We start from the raw sequence: 19,052 nt of genomic DNA on the forward strand, positions 1-19,052 counted from the left end.
TATCTGAACAGCAGCTGACCACAGTGGTAAGATAAAGATTGGAGAATTAGCACCCTTTACTTCAGCCGGCGGGTGCGAAGGGAGGCTTAGACCTTGTGTCTCAGTGAGCACTGACGTCATAAAAAGCTACGGCTGTTAGCCAGGTACAAAAATTACAACGAGGGAGAAAACGAAGCCCCTCGACTACTGAGTAGAAAACCTGCATGTGCCCAGCCTCTACTCTTGGCCTCGTCTTCCCTGCTGGGGTGGGCTGCAGCAGGGCAGAACCGGCCTGGGATGGAGGACAAGGAACTGGCAGTGCTGTGTAGGACGTTCCTCTTTGTCAGGGATGGCACAGGAGGTCACAAGTGGACCAGCATTGCACAGGAGCAGGTCACTAGTGTACAAGGATCACACGGGAGCAGTTACTAGTGTACAGGCATTGCACAGGAGCAGGCTGCTAGTGTACAGGTATTACATGGGAGCAGGTCACTAGTGTACAGGCATTGCACGGGAGGAGGTCTCCAGTGCATAGGTATTGCACGGGAGGAGCTCGCTAGTGTGCAGGGATTACAAGGAAGCAGGTCGCTGATGTACAGGCATTGCACAGGAGGAGGTTGCTAGTGTACAAGGATTGCATGGGAGTAGGTCACTAGTTTACAGACAATGCATGTGAGGAGGTTGCTAGTGTACAAGGTTTGCTCAGGTGCAAGCTCTCCAGTGTACAGTCATTGCATGGGAGCAGGTTACTAGTGTACAGACATTGCAAGGGGGGGGAGGTTGCTAGTATACAAGGATTGCACGGGTGCAGCTCTCTAGTGTACAGACATTGCACGGGAGCAGGTCACTAGTGTACAGGCATTGCACAGGAGCAGGTCACTAGTGTGCAGGGATTGCACGGGAGCAGGTTGCTAGTGTACAGGGTGCCAGTCAGTGACGGCCCCTTGGCTGACACTGAACACGCACATCCTCCATCTGGCTGAATCCGTCACTACAAAGCTGCAGGCGGATGCCAGCGAGCCCAGCAGCGCCCCTTTGGAAGAAGCTGGCAAGCTGAATGAAGAAGCACCAGCCAAAGATATAGACCAATTTATTGAGTACAGTATTTTTTACACTCATAAATAACAAAAAGAAGCGACGCCCGTGGGACCGTGCCCCCCCCCCGCTCACCTTCAACTGTGGGGCAACGGGGAACGCTTTTGCCACAGGAGGCGTGAGCAGGGTGAGGGCTGCAGGCTGCATGGGGAGGGGGCGTGGGGCCCAGAGAGGTCTCACAAGGCTGCAGAGGAGCAGGCTGAGTGCTTTGTCAATGGAATGTCCCCATCCTGCAGGGGGGCCAGGGAGAGCCCCCCCCCCCCCCGCAGGCATTGCACGGGGGGCGGGGGGAAGGGGCGCAGAAGCGCGGGTCCCTGCCAGCTGCACAGCAAAGAAACTCCCAGGAAATCACCCTCTTAAGCAGTAGAAGGACACCCCCGCCCCTCCCCAAACTGCTGCAGGAGGCTGAGCCAGCACCCTTCTGCCCACAGCAGTCTGAGTGGCAGCCAGCGGAACAGCCAGGCACACAGACAGCAGAGCTCTGCTACACAGACCCTGCTGCTCAGGCCTTCCTGCTGTGGGTCTGTCTGGGCTGGGGACGGAGCACGGTGTTGACCTGCCCCATCAGGCCCATGGCAGAGGTGGCAATGGGAGCTCTGAGCAGCTTTCAAACACCAACAGTGCAGCTTCGCCACTCTGGGGTGGGTTGCAAATGCTGCAGGCTGAACAGCGCTATGGGCTGACTGCCTTAGGCCCTGCCCCCTCCACCCTGGCCCCGCCTCTTCCACCTATGGCCCCACCCCTTCTGGGAGTGCAAAGCCAGGCTCCCCTCCCACCTTGCGCCAGGGCCTGCAGTGGCTGGCAGCCCCACTGCATGCAGTGAGGAGGCTAAGAAAGCATTTCCTAACCTCTCATCATGCAGCCCAGGCTGCATTGGCCAATAGGGACCCCCCCCCCGCCCCAACCTGTCAGCTTCTCAAGAACGTCTCCCATGCTCCAGCACGTGCTCATCTGGAACAAGGTGTACGGCTGTTTTGCCAACCAGATGCCTCACACCCAGTGGTGGAGCTTAGTTTCTAACCTCCAGTTTGCCCCCACCGGCCCTGGTAGGGCTGAACTGACTGGCACTAACGGGGGGGCTTTCCAAATTGCCGAGGATGCTCTCGCTGGAAGCTCTTTAGTTTTGAAGCACTTGACTGGCGTTGGTAACCCCGCCCGGTCAGGAGAACCCACAGCCCAGCCGTGGGCTTGAGCATGGGAATGTGCATCCCTTTACTTGCACCCCCGCCCCGCCATGGTCCCTCGTCATCTGCAGGGTTCCTCTGCCTCAGAGCCACATGCCAGCTCAGGGGCTCTGTGGCTCACCCGTAGTGGTATTGCCTGTCACGCAGACCAGCCCCATGCCAGCGTTGGCTGGTAGCAGCCGCTCCCCTTTCTTGCACTGCCAGGATAACAAGCTTTAAACCCATACCAGCCCAGAGCGGAAGCCCCCTGAGCAAGGAGGCACTGAGGCTGGAGCAGATGCGGCTGGCAGGGTTCCCGCTAACCTTCTCCATCCATGTGTGGAATAAATTTTGTTGGGTGCACCACACACACCAAATTCCCACCACGCAGTTTGCAAGGAAGGAGCTGAACTGAAACCTTCAGCTCCGCGGTGCCCTTATGGGCCTGTTCCCAGCATGTAGGAAGTACTGTGGATAGCATCTGGGGGGGGCCACTTTGTAGGTGTGACCATCTAGGGAAGCGAGGGAATTAATAGCAGTTTCACAGAACCATCAAATCAGAGGACAAAGCCAAGAGGGTCCCGTTTCTTCCCTAGGCCCACTGTGGGGGAGGGCAAAGGGGGCAGTTGCACAGGGGCCTGGAGTTTCAAAAGGGCCTGGCCCTCCGGCGGCTGCCACGGCTGCTTCTTTGCCAGCAGCCAGAGCTCCAGGCCCCTTTGTAACACTGCAGTAAGGCTGCTCTGCCACTCTGTGCGGCTTTGCTGGAGGGGAGGGGCCCAGTACCATGGCCTGAGGGGTGCTAAGGGCTAGGCCCAATCCCCAGCCCTGCCCTTTCTACCCTTGGCCCTCGCCACTTCTGGAGTATGGAGCAGAGCCCCCCCCCGACCTTGCCCCATAGCTCACAGTCAGTGTTGGCTCCAATAGTCTCCTCTCGGCAGGAGGGCAAGGCTATGAACAGCATCAGTCACACACTTTGCTGAGTGGAGGCGACACAGGCTCTGCATGCGGCTGTTCTGCTCCCGCTGCATTGAGATATTACTGTCCTGGTGCAAACACCCCGTCCCATTGCACCCAGTCCAGGACCACATCCTGGGTGAAGGAAGTGCAGTCAGTATCCATCAGAGCTGCAGCTGCTGGCTAGCTGTCCCAGGACGGGCTTGAATCACCCCAGCCTGTTTCAAAGGCAGCTATTCCAAGTGCCCGGCCACACCCAAGCCAGCCTAGGAAAGCTCCTATGCAAATCGATTACTAATAAATGTCTCCATGGATACAAACACGACAGCTGCACGGTGGGCGCCTGGCAGAATTAGTAGGGGTAGCCCTTGCTGTAGGGCTGAGAAGGGAGGTTCCCAAGGTCCTGGATGTAAGCCGTGCTCTCGTCGAGGTGCGAGAGAGGGACGGTGTCCTCCTCGCTGATCTGCCGCTCAAACTCTGCTTTCAGGGTGGGCCGCTGATTGTCAGGGAAGGCCAGGGAGAAGAGGGCTTCAGGCTCACACACAAATTTGTACACGTAGCGCTCTCCAGCGACCTGCCAGGAGAAAAGGCAAAGGGCTACACGTCTGTCCCACCCACCTGGCCTTCAATCAACAGCCCCCCAGCAAATGGCAGCAGCCATGGGCATGTGAGTTGTTCAGTGGCGGAGGAGTGGGAGGCCACAGACCCTCGCACTGCTAGACTGCCCCTGTGTCCCAATAGGACTTTCACTACTACCTCCAGTGTCTTTTCTTGGTGCTGCTCTAATCCCACCTGGAATAGCTGCAGGGAGGGGGACACCACAGCCCAGTGGGCAAGCTGGGCACATTGCAAGGTGGAACTTCTCTTCTGGGGTCTGGGAATGGGGTGGGCCAGGAAGAGACATTTACTGGTAGGGATGGACAACTATGAGACAGGAAGCAGGATTAGTCAGGGATCATCTTCAATTGCTGGATTTACTGCTGCATCAATAAGTTACGTCAAGGATGCCCAGGGCACACATGCAGTGACCCCATTAGCCTTTTTATAACTCTAACAAGCACCAATAATAACAAGCCAGTCTCACACCAGGCACTCTTACTGTTGCTATTTCTGGGTGCACCTGTGATGGGGCAGGCGATTCCCGATGGTCAGGAAGGAACAGTCCCAGGCCTGGGGGTGCGGGGGGGGGGGGGGGTCACATGCTAGAGCTGTTGCCTTTTACCAAACTTTTTATTTGGTGTCTTTCAGAGAATAGTTCCCTGATCTTACCCCCACAAAGGATCTCTCCTTGTTCCCCAGTGCAGGCATATATGGAGCAAACACAACCCCGTCCCTTGGTCGGCACCCCTAGGATGCCTGGATTCAGGTCCTTCATCCTGTCTTAGTGGCAGTGTTCCCTCTAACTTTTTTCCATTCGTGTGCAGAATAAATTTTGTTATGTGCACTTAGCCATGTGCAGCACCAGTAGAAACACACACTGCCAGCAATGGGCACTCCACAATTCAATTGGGTGGCACCTGAATCTCTTCTGGGCGGCCTCCCAAGCACTCAGCTTACAGGAAACACTGGTCAGCAGGTTTCTTTGCTTCCTGTGCTGCGAATGGCAGGCTAAGGAAAGAGCTGCAGGGAAGGAAGGAGGGAACCTCGGGACATTGGGGTGGGGGGGCAGGGTTCAGAACATGTCATGAACCAGCCAAGCCTCCAGTCACAAACAAACCACGCATCAGGGCAGACATAGACCTTGCATCCCATCACAAACTTACCTTCTGCATGATGCCTTTCTCATAGTAGTAGCGAAGGGACCGGCTCAGCTTGTCGTAGTTCATGGCTGGCCGGTTCTTTTGGATACCCCACAGCCTGGCCACCTGCAGGACAAAACACCCGCGTGAGCGCTGAGGAAAGGAGAGCATGACAAATGTGCGCGTGCATTTCTTCGGGGGGGGATGTTCTGTGTGCTTCATTTGGAATAGAACAGTGCGGCTCAAAAGGCAATATAAATAAGAATGGAATACAAATAATACATACAGCGCCGCTCACCCGTCCCTGCAGCGTGCAAGGAGGGCGAGGCTGATAAATAAAAGGTCCCTTTCATCACTGAGGCCAGGTCTATACTAGGCCTTAAAGTTGATTGCAGCGATGCAATTCCAGCTGTAGCAGTTGCACAGCTGGAATCGACTTATCTGCAGTTGACTTACCTGTCTGTCCTCCTTGAGGGAGGTCGACGGGAGAAACTCTCTCATTGACCTCCCTTACGCCTCGCGAGATTGAGGCGTATGGGGGGTCTGACTGCTGACGCCAGATAGCTCGATTTCACGCATCCCAACTAGGCATCAAACCCCCAAAGACATACCCTGAGACTGTCTGCATGCCAATTTCCCTTTAGCAATTGTACTGATGGACAAACCCGCCAGTAGGCAAACATCATCACTGGCCAATGAACTGCCTTCCCTGATCCCCCAGCACGTGAAGAAGAAGCAAGGGGTTTGAGGAGACCAGGGCTATGTCTACACGAGGCAAAATAAGTCGAGCGCAGTTACGCAGTTCTAGCTACAGCCATTACATAGGTAAAATGGACCTATCTGTGCTCGGCTTCCCTGGCTGGCCCTACTGAAGAAAGTCGACGAGAGAGTTTCTCCCATCGACCTCCCTTACGCCTCGCGTCTTGCAAGGAATACAGGGGTCAACTGCAACCCCTGAGAGGTCGATTTCACATGTCCCTACCAAATGTGCAAAATCAAATCCCCGAAGATCGACCCTGAGCAGGTCGATCTTCCGGGCTAGCGTAGACATAGCCTAGGTAATCCTGAGTAGTTGATTAAAAGGTCACATTTTGCTACTATTGATGTACAAAATGCTTGGCATTTTTTTATCTGATGCCTACAGATTCGTGGGATAAGCCCCCAGCCAGGTGAGTGCTGGGAAAGGGCCTCTTCACCTGAAACCACCTTCAGTCTTGAATAACCAGCAGTAAGCCACTATACAAAAACAATGCTGAGGAAACCCTTGTAAAGAAAAGTTAATAGTGAAGTGACCCAGCAAAGTGACTCAGCCCAGCTGCACTGCATATGTTCGGAAGAGGCTGAGGATTAGCTGGAGCAGCTGCTAAATGCTGCCGTAAATCAGACCCTGACATTAATGGATGTTCCAGACACATTTCTCAGCTATTATCAGAGTTTATTGCTCTGTTTGGAACATGGTGGCTCCAGAAGCGAGATCTCTGTTTACTGCTGTTTGAGTCCGTCCATCCCTGGATGAGGACACAGTTTCGCTCAGCTTTTTATTTAAAATGCTGTGATCAACGAGGTGTGGCCCCGCCCCAGATCTCAGAGACAGTGAGGCAGGTGGCACAGGACCAAAGTGGCAACCCAAGAGCAAAACCCCCTGGAAGAAGGAGATCAGCTGAGCAACCCACCAACAGCAGTTCCCGTTAGCAACTCTGAGCCTCTAATGAGGGAGCTGTTGAAGGGGGAGCTGCCATCTCCTGTATCTGGGCCCCACTGACCCCAACTGGCCACCTGCTCGAGCTCAGGGAGCAGCCAACCTAAGAGAGGGATTTTTGGGCACTCAGCTGCCATGGCCTCCTTCTACCCATCCTGCTTATTAGCCATGGATGGATCCGTCCTCCATGAATTTATCTAGTTCTTTTTTTGCACCCTGTTAAAATCAGGGCCTTCACAACATCCTCTCTCAAAGAGTTCCACAGGTTGCCTGTGCCTTGTGTGAAAAAATGCTTCCTTTTGTTTGTTTTAAATCTGCTACCTATCAGAGCGGTAGCTGTGTTAGTCTGCATCTGCAATAATGAGAAGTCCTGTGGCACCTTATAGACCAACAGATTTTTGGGAGCCTCAGCTTTCATGGGCAAAGACCTGCTTCGTCAGAGGCATGTGTGCACCCCACAAAAGCTTCTGCTCCAAAAAACCTGTTAGTCTGTAGGGTGACACAAGACTTCTCATTGTTACCTATTAATTTCATTTGGTGACCCCGAGTTCTTGTGTGATGAGAACTAGTAAATAACCTCAGTGGTGGCTCAAGTGGTGGGAGGAGTCATTACAAACGTGTGGCAAAGGCCCTTGCCCCTAGCAAGCTGCAGAATCAGTCGTTCAGCCCCTGCACCCTTCTTGCTTCTAGAAGCTGAAGCGTTTTTCACCTCCTCGGGCTCAATGAGTTTGAACTCCATCCCTCTGCCGGTCCAGGCGATGAAGTGGGAGTTGGTAGGGTCATCCAACAAAGCCACCAGGAACTGCCAGAGCTGAAGAGAACCTCTGCGCTGGTAGGGGGGCCCTTCCCGGTATCCACCCACTTCTTGCTTGATGTCTCCTACTGGGCAGAAGAAACACAAAGGCTTTTGCTATGTCTCTCCCCTTGCCTGCTACCTGGTCTGTTTCTTAGGGCAGGAACCACGTGGGCTTCTTGGTGGATAGCCACAAAAGACACAGCAAGCTCCAGGCTGGCCACAGAGGGAACTGTTGAGATGCAGGTAACCCTCACCTCTTCTCAGGTACTGGATATGCAAGAAGAGCGTTGGGCTGGAAAGCCAGAGCCCAGGGGTGGCAGGAATCACATGCCAAGCCAGCTGCTGGTTTTTTTAATTGAAAGGCACTATGGGGAGTTTTAAAATTGTTCAGGGATCACTCCGCAGTGTAACTGCAACAAGACCCCAGTGCACTGGGAACTGGCACCTGCTTCCCGGGGAGCCCTGTCCCCCCCAGAGATGGGTGCTAAAGAGCAGCTGCCCCCTTTCTGAGAGAACTCTGCTGAGCTCAAGCTTTCAACCAAGCATGCCTCTCACCCCAGCTGCGCTGCCTCTTTCTGAGACTGGCACCCTCCTACATAACATAAAAACATATGAACGGCCATACTGGGTCAGATCAAAAGTCCATTTAGCCCAGTATCCTGTCTTCCAACAGTGGCCAATATCATGCATCCCAGAGGAATGACCAGAACAGGGAGTCATCAAGAGTCATGAATAAGGTAAGCAGAGCTGGCAGAATGACCATGCCGGCTCACATGGCTGCATAGGACCTGGGGAGACCTCATTCTACCCCATGATTTGGAAGACACACAAGTTTCTCTCTGACCTTCAAACTTCTCCGGGACGACACAGACATCATCTGCAAACGGCCGCATCTGCTTGCTGTAGCTATAGCCTGGAAGAGACAGCCACAGATGCAATCAGAGAACTGTAATCTGGAGGCAGGGCCATTGCTGGAGCAGTTGAAGAGATAGAGGCATGGCAGTTTCTTACCTAATGTCCCTTCTGTATTTGAGTGGCTCGGGTACCCCTCAGCGTTCATGTATGTGGAAGGGCAGCCAGGAACATCTGCAGAATGATCAATACATACATTTCACTGCCAAGCACAAAGCATCAGGGTGTATGGGATTTATGGCCTCAGGGCCCAAAGTAGCCAGGCTAGCCATGAGCCTTGAAACCTTCTAAGACAAAAACTCAGAGACAAAATCAGTGGTAGGCATCCTGTGGCTCGTGGGTCATAGGTAGCCCACTGGGGCTTCACCTGTAGCATGTGGACCCCTGGCTGCCTCATCCTGGCATGCCTCTTGCACACTGGGCCACCAGAGCCCCACACTTCCCCCTCCCTCCCAGCACCTTTGGTGTGCGCAAATCACCTGATGTGCGCACCAGCCCAGCTTCTCCCACCCTCCTTCCCAGAGCCAGAGAGGCATGAATCAGCTGTTCTCTGTGTTCCATTTCTGGGAGGGAGGAGGAAGAGTGGGGACAGAGTGCAAAGCCAGGGAAATGCGTGCTCCGAAAGTGCAGGGTGAAGGTGGGTTGGAAGGAAGTGCAGAGCGGTACGCGAAGCGTGCAGGAGGAAGGAGCCACAGATCACACGCGGCGCCCCAGTAGGCTATGGGCTCCTGCACCCCGATAAGGCGAAGGAGGGCTGCACATGTGGCTCACCCACTATTGATGGTTTTTCACCGCCGGTCTAGATTCCACCTTTGCTCCAGCTCAGACTGGTTCTAGGGCTTGTCCCCTCACCCCCTTTCCAGCAGCCAAGGATGAAATTAATCACAGAATCACAGGGCTGGAAGGGACCTCAGGAGGTCATCTAGTCCAGCCCCTGCTTCAAGCAGGATCAACCCCCACTAAGTCATCCCAGCCAGGACCTTGTCCAGCTGGGACTTAAAAACCTCAAGGGATGGAGAAGCCACCACGTCTCTAGGCAACACATTCCAATGCTTCACCACCCACCTGGTGAAGAAGTTTTTCCTAATATCTGACCTACACCTCTCCCTCTTCAGCTTCTGCCCATTACTCCTTGTTCTGCCATCTGACACCACTGAGAACAGTTTCTCACCCTCCTTTTTAGAGCTCCCCTTCAGGAAGTTGAAGGCTGCTATTAAATCACCTCTAAGTCTTCTCTTCTGTAAACTAAACAAGCCCAAATCCCTCAGCCTGTCCTCATAGGTCTTGTGCTCCAGCCCCTTAATCATTTTTGTTGCCCTTCAGTGAACCTGCTCTAGCAAATCCACATCCTTTTTATACTGGGGGGCCCCAAAACTGGACACAATATTCCAGATGTGGCCTCACCAGTGCCGAATAAAGAGGAATAACTACTTCCCTAGATCTGCTCGAAATGCTTCTCCTAATGCACCCTAATATGCCGTTAGCCTCCTTGGCTACAAGGACACACTGTTTACTCATATCCAGCCTTTCATCCACCATAACCCCTAGGCCCCTTTCCATGACACTGCTGCTGAGCCAGTCGGTCCCCAGCCTGTAACAATGTTTGGGATTCTTCCGCCTCAGGTGCAGGACTCTACACTTCTCCTTATTGAACCGCATCAGATTTCTGCAATCCCCTGTTGCAACACCACACAAAGCACAGTCTTCCTCCACCATTGCAGACGGAGCACCGCAATATTAACCTGGGTGGCAGTTGTTTGATATTTCTCCTTCATTTAAGGCCAAGGGTGATGTGACGCTGGCCTGCACGGTGACAGTTACAGATGAAGACAGGGTTACGTTGCTACAATGCAGCTGTAGAGTGCAGGGTGCCTGGGGCACATTGGTACAATGGGTCATGTGTTTCAGGTACATGTGGAACCTCTCTAGTCTGGCACCCTAGGTACCTGACTGGTGCCAGATGAATTTGCCAGACCACGGGAGGTGAATATTGTCTAGTGGCTTTACCAACACATCCACTTCTTAGCAGACATTTAGGGGTAAATTACAGGGAAAGAACAGCACAGGACACTGACAGCCAGGACTGGGGGCTGGAAACAAACTTTAAGAGACCACAGGAAGCTTGGCCACACCCATGATGAGTGGTTGTCTGGCTAACTAAAATCATGCCAGATTATGGATGTTGCCAGATGAGAAAATACTGTATTTGAGAGGTTCAGTCAGTTGCTGGCACTTGGGGAGTTAATCAGAGACTGTTGCATGCAAAGACGGGCAGCTCTGATGAGCATTAGAGAAAGCAGGACAGTAAAAACGAAGTGGATGTACAGGAATGCAGCACTTTTTAAAGGCTCCGTTTGGCACCCACAGTACAATGGATTCCTGTTGCTTATACACTCATTTCCCAGCCCCAGCTGGAATATAGGCAGTGACCAGCAGCTTTGGAAGGCTTTTCCCTTGTTATTCACATCCTCTTGGATAAGGCAGCGGTTATCAGTGCTGTTTTGCTGACGCTAAGGGCAGGGGAACCCTGAGCTGGCTGCAGTCTGCACTGAACGTTGTGACAGGCATAAACTGGTCTCATGAAAGTCCTTCGTCTGGGAGCCGGCACCTTGCTACCCACAGCTGAGTGGAGGCACTCAGTGAGGTGTTGTGTCTCCATGGCCAGCTCAGAGATCCATTCAGAATCCCAGGGGTAGATGTGCTTGAATGTACTCTTTGCTCAGGAAAACCAGACCAAAGTGGCTATGAAAATGCCAGGACAGCGGGAGCAATCTTCTCTCTGCATGGGGTAGTCTAGGGCAGCAGTTCCCAACCTTTTCAGTAGTGTGGACCCCCAAGTTCCCCACCATATGTGGACCTCCCATTGCCCCTCAAACCATTCACGGACCCCTCCATCACTCCTGCCCAAAGTATTCATGGACCTGCAATTATGCCCTCAACCTCAACCTGTTTGCAGACCCCCCACATGCCCCCAACTGTTTGCAGACCCCCCAATCACTCTCCCCAAACTGTTCACAGACCCCCACCCAATTTTAGCCACTCTGTTAAATGAACAAGGAACACAAGATGGATGTTCAGACACCAACTAATAACGTTATTGGAAGGTATTTAATTAAAAAATAATTGATTGTAACTTTGCAATTTATTTCAAACTTACTTGCTATGATCATTTTTATTTGTCTTTTATTTTTTATGGACCCCCTGCAATACCCTCATCCGCAGACCCCCATTGGGAACCATTGGGTTAGTGTAAGTCATGCCAACACATGCACAGGCTCTAGGCAAGAGTCTGATGGAAGTATCAGAAGGGAAGCCGTGTTAGTTGGTATCCGCAAAAACAACGCAAAGATTTATTGGAGCATGAACTTTTGTGGGCAAAGACCCACTTCGTTCCCTGACTGGGTAGGTCCCCAGACAGGGCCTGTTGGGGATTATGAATGAACAGACCCCTAGTGCTACAATCAGCTGTGACATCCTCTGCGACACCAGGTCTTTTCCCCTAACTCCCCCCAGGACAGTGGGGATGATGGAGCCAGTGACTGCAGCTGATTGGGAAGTGCTGCCCAGCTCCAGAGCCATAGGCACAGCTGTGCTGGGTGTGGCTCCCAGGCTCCAGTGTGGGGCTAGAGGCACAGCTCTGAAAGGAAAAGCTTTGCTTCTCAGAACAAAGCTGGTTTATCTTGAGCTTTAACCTCCAAACTGAGGAGTCCTGGCTCATTGTCCCTGGCTCGCTCCAGGCAGCAGTCAGACAGCCACACACCAGCTCATGTTACCAGCCCTCGGCTGATGTCAGCACCCTATGAAAAGCAAAGCTGGGGTGAAAGTGGACACCACCGCCCGCCCAGTTGAGAGCTCAGCTGGCTCCTGCCCAGGCCCTCCATTTTGTGAATGGAATTCCTCTGACTCCATTCAGAGGGAGTGGAGGAATGAGTGCCAAGCCAGTTCAAGGTTATGTAATGCAATCCCTGGCCTGGGGGGAGGAGTGCTCCCCTGGCATTTGAAGGTCACTGGCGCTGCAGAGACCGCAGTGCATTCTCTGTGCGACTTCCAAGCCGTAGGACGCCCTTCTGCTGCTGTTGACAAAGGGATTTCTGTACAAGTCTGCAGGGCTGAGCCTTGTGGAACATGGCAGAGCCCACCGAGAGCTCAAGAGTGTGCAGGGGGCTTGCATCCTGGGCGCTGAAACTAGGGGTGCTGCCACACCCCTGGTTTGAAATGGTTTCCATCATGCACAGGGCTAAGTGTTCGGTTCCGTGGGTCTCAGCACCCTCCCTCTACAAACTGTTCCAGCGCTGAGGTGCATGGGAGCCCTGCGTTCAAAACCGCTGTCTGCAGCGCCCACGTGCTATTCTGTCTGGGGAACAGCTGCTGCCTTCTAGGTGGCCAAAGCTCTTCCTAGTGGATTTAAACCCCACCGCTACCACCAGACGTCACGGAGTGTGGGAGTCCCCAGGCCCTGCCCAGCACCCGTAGGCAGCTGTGACTCTCATTCAGCAGGAGAAGAGAAGGTTTATCAGGAGATAGGGACACAGCGTAGAACAGACTTGTCAGCACAGAAACAAGAAGCCATCACTATGGTTCACCTTGGGGAGAAGGGCCCAGAGGGGGTTCCCAAGCCAGGCCCTGGCCCCCTCTTCCTCCCTCTCCAGCCGGACGAGACTTTCCAACTCCTCAGCCCAGTTCCAATTGAAACCAGCCAGGCCCCTCCTCCCTCCTTTGTCCTGTTTCCCAGGAGAGAAAGTGTCACCTGGTCACCTAGGTTACAAAGAGCCTGGAGGGCCATTGCCTGTGTGTGAGAAGTCATCCCACCGAAACGCCCCTCCCCGCTCTGCACTGATGCTGTGCCTGGAGAAACTGAGGCACTCACCTCAGGTTATTACAGGACAGTAGGAGACACAAGCAACCTAACCAGGGGAATAAAATCCTCACCCCCAGCTCCACTTCATCACATCAATGCATTTCCTCCCTTTGGGATGGGGAACACGTCACCTGGCTATCAGTGCCAGCTGCATAGAGCTTTCCAACCCTATGTTGGGATGAACGACAGCCTCCCATCCATGCGGTATCTAAGCACCTGCCAGACAAAACCAAGAGCCACACGGACAAAGGCGACTGGTGCGGGGATTCGGGGGGGGGGCCCCCCTCTGGCCACATGCCACACCCCTCCCCTGCCCATGTCCTTCTCCTCTCACCCCTGCTCTGCCCATACCCCACCCCTTCTCCACCCATGCCCCTCCTGACTGGCTCTGCCCCATCCATGCCCCGCCCTCGTTCCGCCCCCTCACTCCTGCTCTGTCCCTGCACACTGCTTCTGCTGCATGCGGAGCAGTCTCCTCCCGGCTCCCCCGAGAGCGGTATGGCTCTCAGGCTGCACCACTCCAGGGGAGAACCCCCTACTCATTGGAAGCAGCACAGCATTGACAGTGAATGTGGGGGGGCGAGGAAGACAGGGAGCTAGAGGGGTGCGTGTGACCCCTGTGTGCAACCTCATGCATCACCTATGCCCATTGATGTCCCTAGTGCCTTCACTACGAAATCTCGTGACATCAAGAACACTTGGAGTAATCTTTGCTAGACCGGGGGAAGGGCTCTGTCCAGTTCAAAAGCTTGCCTCAGTCCCCAGCAGCAGCTGGTCTAATAAAAGATCTCACACCTCCTGCTTATCACAGGAACAAGGGGACAAATGAAGCTGTTAAGGTGCCATCCTTCTGGAGCGTTCTTTAACCCAATGCAGCCTTAGTCTATGGAACACAGCGCACACAATCTTTTGAGGCCAAGAGCTGAGCCGGGTTCGGTATTTATGTGAATCATGAGATGATCCAGAGTTGCATTAAAATATAGAGTTACAGGGATGTGGAACACTTCTGTTTCAGGGCATGAGCCAACTTTTAAGTGCCTGTCCATTATAAGGTATCTTACATTGCCTGCAAAAGCATCTGGCACTGGGGACTGCTGAAGACAGCAATCCACCTAGAGCAGGGCTCAGAAACCTTTCCCAGGTGGAGTGCCGAAATTTGACCTTTTGACCTCTCTGTACAGTTCGAGGGCCGGTGGTACTTTTTAAAGTCACTAATAGTCCAACTTACAACCTCTTCATTCATAAATAAATTACAAGGCAGAGCTTTACTGCGTCGGTGGTGGTTGGCAGCATGAGCTGGTCTTTTGTTAATCCACAGGCAGCCTGGCTTTGAGCCAGCTGCTGGTGACATGAGGGAGGAGGCGCGGGGTTGAGCACGAGCCTCGTGTGCCAACGAAAATCAGCTCATGTGTTCCCTCTGTATTGTCACTTATTCATTCACATGGAGGACAAGGGTTCCCTGTAAGCTGAACACTTGGGTGACTCCCCCGCCCCAGAGCAATTCAGGTGCCGACCAGCTGATTAGCAGAGCACCCACCACCACCGGCAGTGGGCAGCATGTGTTTCTATTGATGGAGCATGTCTCCACTTGCCTTGGTGCACATAACAAAATGTATTCTGCCCATGGATGACAAAAATAGAGGGAACCCTCCTGGGGACGCTGGATTAGTGATTTCACATTGCTGGTGGAGGAGACAGAAAACCATAAAGCGGCTCCAGGACTCCTCAGGGAAGCAGAGAAACAAGGTGGGACCTACAGCACCTCTGGACAGGTCTGGATGCAGAGGAATGGGCTCCTTCCTTCACGGACTCACAGTTGGAATCCAACCAGAACAGGACTCAGCATGCACCAGAAAGCGAGAGCCCTGCCCATTGTTCCCAGATCCAGTGGGCGGAAAGGGGAATTGCAGCCTGGCCAGCTGCCAAAGCATTTCTGCAGATTGCAAAAGTCACAGCCCTACCAGGAAACATTCTCTGACAAGACAAACATTTATTTATCGTTGCTGTTAGCAGGCAGATGGTAGGGCATGGCTCAAAGACTGCCTATGGGATTTGAGTCTTTTTCTGGGGGTCTTTGGTACCACACTCAGAGTGCAAGGCACTTCCACAACTCCTTGCACACCGAGCTCACCAGGGACCTGATCCTGCACTGTGGACAGAGTTTTGCCATTGATTGCAGTGGTGCAGGGCCATCCTGGCCTTAGAACCACAGAATCCTAGAACTGGAAGGGTCCTTCAGAGGTCACCAAGTCCGGTCCCCTGCCCTCACAGGAGGACCAAACATCATCTAGACCCCCCTCGATGGATGTCTATCTATCCAAACTCCTCTTAAGTATCTCCAGTGATGGCAATTCCACAACCTCTCTAGGCAATTTGTTCCCGTGTTTAACCGCCCTGGCAGTTAGGAAGTTTTTCCTAATGTCCAACCTAAACCTCTCACACTGAAGTTTAAGCCCATTGCTTCTTGTCCTATCATCACTGGTTAAGGAGAACAACTTTTCTCCCTCCTCCTTGTAACACCCTTTTAGATACTTGAAAACCATTGTCATGCCCCTGCTCAGTCTTCTCTTTTCTAATCTAAACTAAATCGGCACTGGGGTAGCCCTTTGCAGGGGGATGGAGAGGCCAGAATCTGCTGGGATGCTGAGCAGGCAGGACAGGGCAGCAGTCCGTTTATAAACAATTAAAACTCATTGCCATCATCTCCAAAGCAGCTAGTTTGCAAAGATCTTCCACTTTATCTTTCAAGGAGAAAGGGATTTACTCCAGAGAGCCCATGGAAAGTCCTCGGTAACAGACCGACTAAGGCCAAGCAGAGGTTCCACTTTCTTGGCCTCCATCTCTGGCCCTCCACCACTTAAAACTGTCAATAACAGTCTAGTAAAGCACATGCATTACTGTGCATTAGGCTTCATTAATTCCCAGCTCTGAGGGCCATGAGGACTTCTGGCAGGGCAGCCTTGCTGAGATTAGGTTCCAGGCAGGGGAGGAGGGAGGAACAACTTCTCAAGATGAAAAAAGCAAAAGACAGAGAGAGACCTAGGGAGCAGCCCAGTGACCTGTAATAGAGCCCAAGAACCCCTATGCCGGGGTGGCCAACCAGTTAGGGAGTAAGAGCCATGGGGAGAGTGCAAAGGGCCACGTATTGTATATTTATTTTGATTCAATGATCGATAGATAGATAGTGTGTGGCTTAATGCCTGCCCCGTTCCCCTCCCCCAGAGCCAGGCACCCTCAGCCCCTCTCTCTAACCCAATCCCCATCCTTCCCCCAGAGGCAGGCACCCCCAGTCTCCCTGCTCTAACCCAATCCCCATCCCTCCCCCAGAGGCAGGCACCCCCAAGCCCCTCTCTCTAACCCAATCCCCATCCCTCCCCCAGAGCCAGGCACCCCCAAGCCCCTCTCTCTAACCCAATCCCCATCCCTTCCCCAGAGGCAGGCACCCCCAAGCCCCTCTCTCTAACCCAATCCCCATCCCTTCCCCCAGGGCCAGGCACCCCCAAGCTCCTCTCTCTAACCCAATCCCCATCCCTCCCTCGGAGCCAGGCACCCTCAGCCCCTCTCTCTAACCCAATCCCCATCCTTCCCCCAGAGGCAGGCACCCCCAGTCCCCCTGCTCTAACCCAATCCCCATCCCTCCCCCAGAGCCAGGCACCCCCAGTCCCCCTGCTCTAACCCAATCCCCATCCCTCCCCCAGAGCCAGGCACCCCCAGTCCCCCTGCTCTAACCTAGTCCCCATCCCTTCCCTCAGGGCCAGGCACCCCCCAGTTCCCCTGCTCTAACCCAATCCCCCTCCTTCCCCCGGAGCCAGGCATCCCCCAGTTCCCCTCCTCCCCCGGCTCCAACTTGATGCCAGTGACTCACCGGAGCCACCGTCCCCATCACGTGCTTCTCCCGCCAAGCGCTGGGGCACATGCACCCAGCACTCCTGGCGCACAGCTCCGAGGAGGAGCCGCCTTTAGTGGCTCAAAGAGCCGCGTGCAGCTGGTGAGCCGTGGGTTGGCCACCCTTGCCCCAGGCAGTATGCAGATTGAAATAATACACTAATCACATCCATTCCTGCTGGGCCACTGCAGCTGGGGAGATTCCCCTTCTGCAGCTTGGACAGTCCGATTCACCGCCTCCCAGAGGTCAAGGCCCAAATGCATCGTCTGGGCATCTAACCCTACCTCCTGCCTGGCACAGGTCCTCACCCAGTAATTTCTGCATCTGCCCAGTACATGCTGGGTGGGCGGGAGCAGGCCCACCCATGGCGCTGGGGGAAAGGAGGTAACTGTGCCTGAGCTGGTTTGGCAGAGGCGGTGGCTGGAGCTCCGGGGCCCTCTGAAGTGCCAAGGCAGTGCTGCTCCACGTGGCTGTGGGGGAGCATCACAGCCCAGGCAACTGTTAGGGCCCCACCCCTTCTGCTCCTGGCCATGGAGCCGGGCCCCCTTCCCGCCTCGCCTCAGGGCCTGCGGTGGCTGCCAGCCCCGCTGGGTGGGAGCCTGTCTTTTAGAAAGAGCAACGAAGGGTCCTGTGGCACCTTATAGACTAACAGAAAAGTTTAGAGCATGAGCTTTCGTGAGTTAACTCACTTCTTCAGATGCTGGTCCTGATTTCCTGATTTCCAGGACCAGCATCTGAAGAAGTGAGTTAACTCACGAAAGCTCATGCTCTAAACTTTTCTGTTAGTCTATAAGGTGCCACAGGACCCTTCGTTGCTCTACAGATCCAGACTAACACGGCTACCCCTCTGATACTTGTCTTTTAGAAAGAGACCCAGGCTCAAATCAAAGCCATGAGAAGACGGAGAATCCACAGGGCCCTTGGGTAACCAGTTCAGTGGCTAATCACCCACCCTCATAAAACTGTGGGCCTGTTTCCCAGTGGGCATTGGTCTAGCTTCGTCCTGCCATCAGTGCTGCCTTTTCTGTCAGCGCCGTCATTCCTGGGCAGGGTCATGGCCGGGGATCAAGCTGCTTCTGCACCATCTCTTGGACGAGCTAAAGCAAATGAGCTTCCAAAGCCCCTTCCTCTAAGGTGCACTGTGCAGAGCTCTTTCCCTGCTGCTCCCAGGACCATGGCACTGGAGCAAGTTTTAGGCTGGCAGAGCTGAGCTGCACCCCCCCATCGCATCTGTTCACACCCCCCCAGCACCCCAGGCTGGGGTCACCCCTAGGGTTGCCAACTCTCCCGCACGGGATGTCAATGCTGCAAATGGTGTCAGATACATCCGGTCTGGGAGAGGTGGGAACCTAGCCACAGCTGGAGGCGACAGTGGAGCAGAGCTCTGTGCCGGTGATGGGACCCAGAGTAGAAGCTGCTGCCCCATAGCATGGCAATGAAAAGCCTGAACAAACATGCCCCTTCAGAACCACCGAGAAGGTGCCCTGGGAACCCGGGCACCCAGCAGCATCTGTCCCACATGTGTTGCTTGAGTCAGGATAATCCCCCCGCCCTACCTGAATCATAGGCATAGTCCATCTGCTCCTGCTTGATCATCACTCCCGCTGGGTACCGGTGGCCGCTGCTGCCGTCCGGCTGGCTTGCCTGCTCGTACATGGGGTCATGGTACTCCTGCTTAAAGCCCTGCTGATGGTACTGCAGACAAGGCTCGGACATTTGGCGCTGGTAGGCCACCGGAGCTTCTTGGCCCATGGCCTGAGAGGAGGGGAAGGAACGGCACATCTCCGTAGCTGGCTGGTAGACAGAGCTATAGTGGGGGAAATAGCCAATGGGGTGACTCCCTGTTCGGGACCCACGTGCAGCGGTGGGCAGACTAAGCTCTTAGGGGGTTGTACCTTGACACAGGCACAGTGCTGTAGCAAGGAAAGGGCACCATACAGGCGATTCCCATACGCCAGACACTATCTACAG

General features: G+C 54.0%; 1 protein-coding gene across 2 annotated transcripts in view; it reads right to left on the reverse strand.

Moving 5' to 3' along the window:
• Positions 1-971: 971 nt before the first annotated feature.
• ETV4 (ETS variant transcription factor 4) overlaps positions 972-19,052 on the reverse strand; it is a 60,827-nt gene continuing 42,746 nt past the window's right edge. For both annotated transcript variants that reach the window (XM_074979196.1, XM_074979197.1), the window contains 6 exons: positions 18,638-18,888; positions 8,437-8,511; positions 8,270-8,338; positions 7,339-7,508; positions 4,955-5,056; positions 972-3,765 (listed from right to left, as the gene is read on the reverse strand). In XM_074979196.1, coding sequence (XP_074835297.1) covers positions 3,544-3,765; positions 4,955-5,056; positions 7,339-7,508; positions 8,270-8,338; positions 8,437-8,511; positions 18,638-18,888 — 889 coding nt within the window. In that variant the 3' untranslated portion in view covers positions 972-3,543. The remainder of the gene's footprint in view (positions 3,766-4,954; positions 5,057-7,338; positions 7,509-8,269; positions 8,339-8,436; positions 8,512-18,637; positions 18,889-19,052) is intronic.

This window comes from Carettochelys insculpta, chromosome 28 (assembly GCF_033958435.1).
Source record: "Carettochelys insculpta isolate YL-2023 chromosome 28, ASM3395843v1, whole genome shotgun sequence".
NCBI lineage: Eukaryota > Metazoa > Chordata > Testudines > Carettochelyidae > Carettochelys > Carettochelys insculpta.